Below are 10,791 nucleotides of genomic sequence, written 5' to 3' on the forward strand. Positions count from 1 at the left end.
ATCCTCCTAAACTGCTCCTGGTCGTCGTCAGTGGCCTGCACATAGTAGTAGGCTCCTCTAGTGTAGTAGTCGTCGTCGACGGTGGCGTCTGGCTCCTGGGCTCCATAATCTGGTTGCGACAACCAGGAAGAAAGGAAAGGGGGGGAAAGGGGGAGAAAAGCAACCATGAGTAATCATCCAAAGTACTCGCAAGCAAGGATCTACACTACATACGCATGTGTATATGTGTAAAGAGGCAATATCGGTGGACTGAACTACAGAATGCCAGAATAAGAGGGGGATAGCTAGTCCTATCGAAGACTACGCTTCTGGTAGCCTCCGTCTTGCAGCATGTAGAAGAGAGTAGATTGAAGTCCTCCAAGTAGCATCGCATAGAATAATCCTACCCGGCGATCCTCCCCTCGTCGCCCTGTGGAAAAGCGATCACCGGGTTGTCTGTGGAACTTGTCTGGGTGTGTTTTATTAAGTATCCAGTTCTAGTTGTCATAAGGTCAAGGTACAACTCCGAGTCGTCCTTTTACCGAGGGACACGGCTATTCGAATAGATTAACTTCCCTGCAGGGGTGCACCACATAACCCAACATGCTCGATCCCATTTGGCAGGACACACTTTCCTGGGTCATGCCCGGCCTCGGAAGATCAACACGTCGCAGCCCCACCTAGGCCTAACAGACAGGTCAGCACGCCGGACTAACTCCTATGGCGCAAGGGTCTGGGCCCATCGCCCATTGCACACCTGCACGTTGCGTGGGCGGCCGAAAGCAGAACTAGCCCCCTTAATACAAGAGCAGGCTTACGTTCCAATCCGGCGCGCGCCGCTCAGCCGCTGACGTCTAGAAGGCTTTGGCTGATACCACGACGTCGAGTGCCCATATCTTTCCCGCGTAGTTGGTTAGTGCGTATAGGCCAGTGGCCAGACTCAGATCAAATACCAAGATCTCGTTAAGCGTGTTATTATGAAGCAACCGCGAACGCCGACCAGGGCCAGGCCCACCTCTCGCCTAGGTGGTCTCAACCTGCCATGTCGCTCCGCCACAAAGATCCACACAGAGGGCCGTTGGGACAAAGGTCCTTTCAGCCCCCAATCCGTGAATCACTCGCGGGTACTCTTCGAGCCAACCCGACTTTAGTCACCATCTGTATAGTATGTATATATGTATAGTATATACCCGTGATCACCTCCCGAGTGATCACGGCCCGATAGTATAGCAAGGCAGACTAACAAGAATATAGGGCCACAAATGATAAACTAGCATCCTATACTAAGTATTTAGGATTGTAGGTAAGGTATCAACAGAGGTAGCAACAATGTCAGGCTATGCATCAGAATAGGATTTATGGAAAGTAGTAACATGCTACACTACTCTAATGCAAGCAGTATAGAGGAGAATAGGTGATATCTGGTGATCAAGGGGGGGGGGGCTTGTCTGGTTGCTCTGGCAAGAAGGAGGGGTCGTCAACTCCGTAGTCGAACTGGGCAGCAGCCGCGTCGGTCTCGGGGTCTACCGGAAAGAAGTAACGGAGGGGGAACACAATAAATAACAGAGCAATCAAAGCATCACAAAGTGAGATGCAGCAATACGCGGTGCTAGAGGTGACCTATGGCAGCAAGAGGTGATACCGGCGAAGGGGGAAACATCCGCGTTTTCGGACAGATGAACCGGAGGGAGAAAGTTGCGTGTTTGCTATGCTAGGGATGTGTAGCGGACGAACAAGCTGCGTATCCAGATTCGTCTCGTCGTTCTGAGCAACTTTCATGTACAATGTTTTTTCATCCGAGTTATAGATTATTTTATATTAATTTCCAAAGTTTTAATTCATTTTCTAATTTATTTTAATTCAAAATTAATGTTAAATTGCTAGATGTACCCAGCACAGTGTACACCAAAAAATATACACTGGCTGACATGTGGGGCGAGGGGGACCCAGTTGACCAGTCAACATTTGACTGGTTAACAGGGGGTGGGCCCCCCTATCATTGACTCACCTAACTAATTAACCTAATTAGTTGGATTAATTATCAGGTTAATTAGGCGAAGTTAATTAATTAATTAGTTAATTTTTTTAATATATATATATATATATATATATATATATATATATATCCTTTTTTTCCAGGGGCTGGGCCCCACTTGTCATTTGGCCACGGTTGGCTTAGCGGGCGCGTGGGTTACGGGCGCCTGGAGCGGGTGTTGTGCACCCGCCCAGGCCGACAGAGGAGGGGACGGGTGCTGGGCGCCGGCGTCCGCGGGTGCAGGGGAGGGGGAGCAGCAGCAGGGCGAGGTCGGAGCGGGGCCGAGCGAGCGTGGTCGGACCATGGTCGGCGGCAGGAGGCGGAGCAGGGGGGCACTAGGCGAGGCCATGGCCGGAGCTACGCGTGGCAGAGGGAGGCCTCGTCGAAGCAGGACTGTGCGGCGTCGCCGGCGAGCGAGAGAGGGGGGGTTGCGGGTGTGTGGGCCGGCGAGGCCACAGCAGTGCTAGCGAGGTGGTGCACGGAACCAAGGAAACGACGGGGCTTCGCGGGTGCAGGCGACGGACGACGGGGTGAGCGGAGGCGAGCAGGATCCGCGACGGCCAGCATCGGTAGGACGCAGTAGCAGCATCAATTTGCAGAAGTAGAGGCGAGCAAGCGCAAAGCAACAGCAGCAGTACGCAGGGGGTGCGCCTCGGGCGTACGAGCACGCACGAGGGTGCCGGCCCTGGGCGGGCAGAGGCGCTGGGAGTGCGCCCGGTGTGGCTACGGCAGGGTCTGGCCATGGCGAACTCAGGTGGGGGCGGGTCTACGACGCCAATTCAAAGGGGAGAAACGAGGGGAACGGGAGGAGGGCCTCACAGTGGAGGACGCGTGCGAGCTCGAGGGGTCAGGGAGGCCGGCGGCTGTCGGAGACGACCGAATCAAAGGCGGTGAGCTCGGGGCAGAGCTTGAAGATGATGTCGAGCTTGGCAGCGCCCCGGCTTGAAGTTGAGGGCGGGGACGCCGTGGAGGAGTCCGTCGGAGCTCCTGGGCATGCAGAGGCGGCGAGGAGAGGCGATTGACCGTGGCAATGGCGACGAGGTGGCCTCGAGGGCGACGAGCGGAACGCAGAAGGGCGAGGGGCGCCCAGATCCAGTGAGGGGGGAGTGAGGGAAGAGAGCTAGGATTTGGCCCGGGGCGAGGCCTTATAGGAGTGGGGGTGCCGGCGGATGGCCGCCACGACGACGACCGGTGCTATGACGGGCATCGGTCATGGCCACGGGGTGGTTCGTGAACAGGGGAGGAGAGGAGGGGTGCGCCTGGGCCGGTGGTCCAGTTGGGCCAAGGAGGTGGGGGTTTTCTTTATTTTTGTTTTTATTTTCTTTTGTTTATTTTCTTTTTCTGTTTTTATTTATTTAGACTTATTATAGTTTTATATAATATAAAAGCAAGTCCTAATTTAGTATTCATAATTATGCTACTGCCCCAAAATTTTGGGCAACAAGTTAAATAGTTTAATATTTCATATTATATAAAAAGGCATATAATAATTTGTTTTGCTACTGTTTTATTTATTATAAAGCATCTTTAATTTATAAAAAATGTGGCTTCTTCACCAAAGTAATGTATGGGTTATTTGCCGCAACCCGAACATTTTTGTTTGACTTTTGAAAACTTTTATTGTTTGCCTTTGTTTTAAATTTGAAATTCGAACTAGGTTTCGAACTAACGCGAGTTTATCCACAGTAACCGAGGTGACGTGGCATCATTAGCAGGGATCACTGTAGCTTAATTATCCGGGCGTCACACCCTGCCAATAAAAAATGCTTTTGACTCTGTGGTATGTAGCTCTCCTTCTCGAGTGCCCTCCCATATGAGAATTGTGAAGTGCTGATATTAACTTGTTCCTGAGTTCAACTGATTTGCCCACTAACAACCTTCCCTTGTATTTGATTACACCAGCATGCAGTGTATAGTCTGAGTTAGTGCTTTGTTTCTGCACCTAACAACTGCTCTACCAATGTTTTGGTTTGCTGGTCCTGTTGATAGCTTGTTATTAATTCCTCAGCCCATGTAGGAGTAACAACAGATATAGCAAATTTTTTTGGAACAATCCTTGACAGAGCATCAACCACTCTATTTTCTATTCCTTTTTTATATTGGATTGCAAAGTTGAATTCCAGGAGCTTCATCGGCAACTTATGCTGCACTCCTTCAGTTATCTTCTGATCTATGATGAACTTTAAGGACTGTTGGTCAGTTTTGATCACCACTTCCTTGCCTAACAAGTAGTGCCTCCATCTCTTGAGTGCTTCCAGGATAGCTAGTGCTTCTTTCTCATAAGTGGAAAGGGCAGCATTTCTAGGACAGAGAGCTGAGCTGTAATATGAGATTGGTCTGCCATCTTGCATTAACACAGCTCCAATTCCTTTCCCAGAAGCATCAGTTTCCAACACAAAAGGTTTACTGAAATTTGGTAGTGCCAGTGCTGGTGCTGTAGTTAGTGCCCGTTGCAATTGAGAGAAAGCTTGATCATGAACTTGTGTCCACTGAAATTGCCATTTTTCAGCAAATCATGGAGTGGACAACATATAAGACCATAACCTTTGATGAACCTCCTATAATACCCAGCAAGGCCCAAGAAACTTCTCAACTTAGTGACTGTATCAGGAGTAGGCCATTCAACAATAGCAGCAATTTTCTGGGGGTCAGTTGCAACTCCTTGTTCAGAGATCACATGCTCTAGATGCTCCACTTGCTGGACTGCAAAAACACATTTTGACATCTTGGCAAAGAGTTTATTGTCTCTCAATACGTTCATGACAATCTTGATATGTTCCAACTGCTCCTTGAGATTTCTGCTGTAAATTAGAATATCATCAAAGAAAACTAACACAAATTTCCTCAGATAAGGCCCAAAGATAGTGTTCATTAGTTCCTGAAAAGTTCCAGGAGCATTAGAAAGCCCAAAAGGCATAACTAAGTACTCAAAATGGCCCAAAAAGGTTCTAAAAGCAGTTTTGTACGTGTGTCCTCTGGATGCATCCTAATTTGGTGATAACCAGATTTTAAATCTAGCTTTGAAAAATACTTAGCTCCATGTAGCTCATCCAACAAATCTTCTATGACTGGTATAGGAAATTTTCCCTCCGTCCGGGAAAAGTTGTCACCGGCACAGTACATTGATTTTTTTGCAAAAAGAACCTCGTAATTTTAAAACAGCAGCAAATAAGTTCTTGACCCCTTCTTCTTCCTTTGTCCTTCCCCGCGCGTTGCCAGTGGCCGTCGCCGTGGGATTCCACTGCCGTGCTCCGGCGCTCGCAGCGCTCCCGTGACTACCCGCCGCTGCCCACTCCCGCCATCAGCTGCCTGCCTCCGCCGCCCACCGTCGTGACCACGGATGCGAGTTGGTCTTCGATCCGAGGACCAGCCGGCGCCCCGCTACGCAATTCAACCGCCCAGCCGCCGCCCACCGGGGCGACCAGCCACCGCGTCGCCGCCCACCTCCTCTGCCCACCTGCGGCTGCTCCGCCGCTGCGAACCTGCGCTGCACGGAGGTGAGCTGCCCGGCCGCCCACCTGCGGCTGCTCCGGCAAGGCGACCACCTCGACGGGCACCTCCTCCTCGTCGCCCTGCTCGCGTCCCCGGACGGTTCCTCACGCCCGCGGCAACTCCAGCCGCCACTGCCAACCTCGGTCGCCGCTCCTCTCTCCGCTGACTTCGGCAAGCAGTGCCTCGCGGATCTTCCCCGCCTCCCCAGCAGCAAGACGACCTACAGACCTCTGCAGCTGCTGCCGCTGCCGCCTGCCCGATCGAGTCCCCGCCCTGCTCCTGCTGTTGGCGACTGCTGATCGCCTCTGCTGCTGTTGTTGGCGACTGCAGGTAATTGACATCAAAAAAATTCAGTTAGCTGTTGGCTTCTGTAGATTGATTTAGATTTGCAGTTACAAGCAGCAGGTTCTTATCAAATGAAACAACATGATCTGTAGATTGATCTGTAATGGCAGAAACTGAATAAAACAGCAGCAACAAGATCAGCAGGCATCTTATCAAATGAATCTGGATAGGCTGGTTCATTAGCAGAAACTGAATTTTATCTCAAACAATTCAGAAAACTGAATTTTATCTCAAACAATTCAGAAAACTGAATTTATCTCAAACAATTCAGAAGACTGAATGTTGAAGAAAATGTTGTTCAAATTCTGTGCTGAAATTCACTGTAATATTGTTACTCCAGATTTTGGACACGATTTGGAAACAAAACATCAGACCATTAATCTCTGAAAAAATTCAGCCTGACCATTAATGTACAGAATGCTGTAGATTAATCCTGGCCATTAATCTCTACAGAAAATGTTGTAGAGGATGTTATTAACTTTTCTGATGTTGTAGAGGGAGTAATAGATATTCATAGTTCTATAACTACTGCCATGGTCTACATAGACGCAGTCATGATGTCCAAGATTCAGGCATGATGTTTATATTAATAAGAAAAGAAAAAAGAACAAGTCTGTGAGGATGATATATCTACTGCTTGCTTTACTTCAATGTTTTAAACTTTTGTTAGCTAGCAGCTCCTGAAAAGAAAAAGGAAAAGGTCTTTAGTTGAATTTATTTGAGTTTATTTGGAATTCTTCTTCTTCTAGTCTTACTACTACTGTCAACATTCAGTTTTGACCGTAAGGTTCGAATATTTATTCTAAACATGCTGCAAGACCGTAAGGTTCTGAGTATACTTAAGACCAGTAGATCATCATTTTCTTCTGAGTAATGACACAAGTTCTTACCTTCTTCGAGTAATTAAGGTGGGTGAGTTATCAGTATAGTAGTTTACACAGGATGATCCACTCCTTATGGTTGGAACAACAACAACATGAAGATACAGATCAACTACAGTAGTTTACCACAACAACACTAGAGTTACAGTAGTTTACTTGTTTGTTAGGACAAAAACATCTAAATTGAGCATCTACAATAGTCATTTTGGATTATCACAAGCTCAAGCTCAAGATAGACTAAATTTTACAGCTACGGCACTCAAAAGAAGCATTTTGGATTATCACAGCAAAAGAAGCATATTCATTTTAAACTTGTGTTTAACAATGACAAACTACTCCTAAGTGGGTCTTTGATCAAGAATCCTGACACGATGGGTTTATTTGGATTTATTTGAATTTATTCTCATTGAATTTAATCACCACAGTAGTTATTCACATGGTCCTAAAATTTATAAACCAGTCTGATCTGTACTTGAAACTAGAATTAGAAAACAAGATTAAAATTAGTGAACATATACTATCAAGTTATGTCAATGCTTGAAAATTTGTCCAAAATTCAAAGACTGGTCATTCCAAGTCAAAACTGTCTCAAATTTGTGATCTGTAACTTAAACTGAGAGCAGTACAAATTTTTGCTCTGATTCACTTTTAGTCTAAAAAAAGACATGGCACAAGTTGCTTGTAAGCAAGCCGTGCACTGGGATGATGATTTGCTTGGCCATCTCATGGGGAAAGTATATACAGGGAAAATAAATATGGGTCCTGCTACTGGACTGATTGCATCAAGAGCAACTGGTCCAGATTTTGGAAAAATGTTTTGAAATGCTATACAACAGTCACAACTCAGAAATTATTTTATGCTTCAGTTGGCAACAGGTTTTCAATAGCCATTTCAGCACAGGTAGGGCCTCATATTCAGGTGTAAGTATTCTGTATGCATTAGAAACTGAATAAGGATACTGAAAATAGAACATTACAGAGAACAGTTACACTGAAAATAGAATATTTACACTGAAATAGGACACCCAAGAAACTGTATTCAGTGATCTTTCTAAACAAACTACAGAACATACACTGTATTCAAACTTGCTGCCATTTAAGCAAGTTTTTTTAAGAAAACTGATTGCGACCCCCAAAAAACTTGCTGCATTTCAATCAGACCAAATGTTCACTTAATTTTATGAGTTAACTGAATTTACGTTTAATTCAGTTAACCAAAAATACACTGAATTTTACTGTCAGTTAAAATTCAGTGAGTACATGTCACAAGAAAAGTGGAGCCATATCAATCCAATCTTGGTGCTGCTGCTATGAACATAACTAAACCCATATGTCTATAATCCAATCTTGATGAATACTGTGAACCTAACAAGTTTTCCACCCAGCAACTAGATAGGATGGCCATGAATCCTCTCTCCCAGGAGCACCCCAATGCACACACTCCAGAAAATTCAAAAAATTCAGTAAACACACACTTCAGAAAATTCAGTGACCGCAGAACATAGACTCCCGAAAATTTTCAGAGATCTTGTACTCAATTTTACAGTGAACTTGCTAAAGAAGCTCCCAACCTTGAAGATAGACTAAATTTTCAGTGATCTTGTACTGAAAAGAAGCATTTTGGAGTGGGGCCGAGAAGAGGGGGGAGCCGCACCTTGGCAAGTGGGGGGCGAGAGGACCCACGACGGCGAGGAGGCGCACGCGGCCGCGGGAGGCAGCGGCGCTTGCCGGACTCGGCAGCGTACGCGGCCTCGATGGCCTGGAGCTCCGCCTTGGCCTCGGCGTCTCGCTGACCCACATGGCGGCGCGCGCTTGGAGAAGACTGGCTTCGTGGTCGACGGCGTCCAGCCAGCGAGGAGGTGATGGACGACGCGAAGGGGCAGCTCTGGCTTGCCGTCCTCGGGGAAGGACGCCGTCGGATAGCAGATCGAAAAAAACCAAGCTTCCTTCTCCTCACCGTGATTTGCCATGGGGAATGATGAGAGGAACGAGGAGGGGAAGCAACGCGGGGAGAGGGCGCTCTTGCGCGGGGAAGCTGTGCGGGGGAGCAGAGGAAGGGCGCGGCCGCGCGGGGGAGCTGAGCAAGGAGCTCCGGCGAGGGGGATAACGAGCAGGGGAGCTCTGTTCTAGCGCGGGGAGCTTCGTGTTTGTCGGAGGAAAGGGAAGGGTTTTTTGCAAAATGTCCGCGGGGACAACTTTTCCCAGACGGAGAGAGTATGAGATAAGCCATTGAGGCAATATTCTGGAGAAAGGAATGAATGGCTATTCCACGCGCGCTTGTTCCAACGCCCGATTTCGGACAATAGTCTAATCAAAGTCAAGTTTCCTTAAACAAATCTTGGTGAGGGTTAATTAAATGATGCAGCGGGCCCCCCACCGGTTGAAATCACAGGGCAGAGAGATTTATGGTAGGAGACACTGGGCCCCATCAACTGAATTCACGGGGGCGGACTTTTGACTTCGTTCATCAATCCCACGTGGTGGGTCCTACTTCCTTCGCTGATGTTGCCATAAGAAAAGATTCGCTCGCTAGGGCGATCGACCGCGAAAGAGTCTTTTCGGACGATGACAGCCACACCCCGGCTGTAGTTATAGGGACAGCCTTTCAGCCGGCAAGACGGTGAAAGTAAACAGTAACGGTGGCTAACGGTACAGAAAAAGATCTACGGCTCGCGACGAAGCGTTAGCGAGGAGTGATCCTGATTGTTGATTGCGGCGAAGCTTTTTCTGAACATCTACAGTTAACTGAAACATGTCGATGTCTGACATTGCCCCCTTCTTGAGTTACGACGAGTCCTCACATCGTAGTTGATGCCGTTCGCCATGCTTGCGTGGTTGTTTTGAAGAACTCTGGGAATGAATACTTGATAAAGTCTGCATCTTCCTACGTAGCTTCTTCATCTGCCATGTTTTGCCACTGAATCAACCACGGTACCACTGGTAAGTTGTTGCGTGGTATCTGCCTGACTTGGAGAACTGCTGTTGGTCCCATCTTTAGTGTGCGGTCACTGTTAACCATTGGAAGCATTGGGCTAGGAATTGCCTTGCTGCCGATGTGCTTTTTAAGTTGACTGACATGAAAGACTGGATGAATCTGTACATCCTGAGGAAATTGGAGCTTATATGTTGAGTTTCCCACCTTTTGAATGATGAGGAATGGACCATAATATTTGTTCTGAGGTTTAAGAGCACCTTTGAAGCCAAAAGCAGCCAATCGGTATGGGGCCATTTTCAAATAGACCATATCTCCTACCGAAAAAGTTCCCTCCACTCCTTTTAGGTCTGCATACCTCTTCATCCTATTTTGAGCTTTGCATAAATTATCCTTCAAGTGCTCTAACATCTATTGCTTGGAAGACAGAAAATCTTGTGCTTTCACATCCTCAGGGTCAGGTATTGCTAGTTCTGAAATCAAGGGTGGGGGAAAACCATACAATGCTTGAAATGGAGATATTTTCAGAGCAGTGTGATATGTATAGTTGTGTTTAGCTAATGCCAGCCAGGATAGCCACTTCTGGGGTTGATCAGTAGTCATGCATCTTAGATATGTTTCTAGACACTGATTAACCCTCTTTGTTTGACCATCGGTTTGAGGGTGGTATGATGTACTGTACCTCAGTTCCACTTTTAAAGCAGCAAATATGTCCTTCCACAATTTGCTGGTGAAAATCCTATCCCTGTCAGATCAGCTTGGGGGGCCATGCAACCTAATGATGTTGTCCACAAAAGCTTGAGCCACAGACAAAACTGAGTAGGGGTGAGATAGTGGAATGAAATGGCTGTATTTGGTAAATCTGTCTACTACCACCATAATCACATCCTTGCCATTGGACTTGGGTAACCCTTCCACAAAGTCCATCGTGATATGTTGTCAAGCCATGTCTGCCACAGGTAAAGGATCAAGCAATCCAGGTTGCAAACAAGTTTCATGCTTTGCTCTCTGACATACAGGGCAAGCAGCAATGGAATTCTCTACATCACCCTTTAGGCCCTGCCAATAAAAAATGCTTTTGACTCTGTGGTATGTAGCTCTCCTTCTCGAGTGTCCTCCCATATGAG

At 47.2% G+C, this 10,791-nt stretch overlaps 1 protein-coding gene across 1 annotated transcript; it reads right to left on the reverse strand.

The window, feature by feature from the left end:
* Positions 1–4,579: 4,579 nt before the first annotated feature.
* LOC123135951 (uncharacterized) lies at positions 4,580–8,949 on the reverse strand. The gene is made up of 2 exons (XM_044555222.1): positions 8,387–8,949; positions 4,580–5,830 (listed from the first exon to the last, which is right to left on the reverse strand). Exons 1-2 carry the CDS (start codon positions 8,530–8,532, stop codon positions 5,611–5,613), a joined length of 366 nt encoding a protein of 121 aa, XP_044411157.1. The 5' UTR covers positions 8,533–8,949; the 3' UTR covers positions 4,580–5,610.
* Between the last annotated feature and the right edge of the window lie 1,842 nt (positions 8,950–10,791).

The sequence above is a fragment of the Triticum aestivum genome, chromosome 6B (genome assembly GCF_018294505.1).
Source record: "Triticum aestivum cultivar Chinese Spring chromosome 6B, IWGSC CS RefSeq v2.1, whole genome shotgun sequence".
NCBI classification, from domain to species: Eukaryota; Viridiplantae; Streptophyta; class Magnoliopsida; order Poales; family Poaceae; genus Triticum; species Triticum aestivum.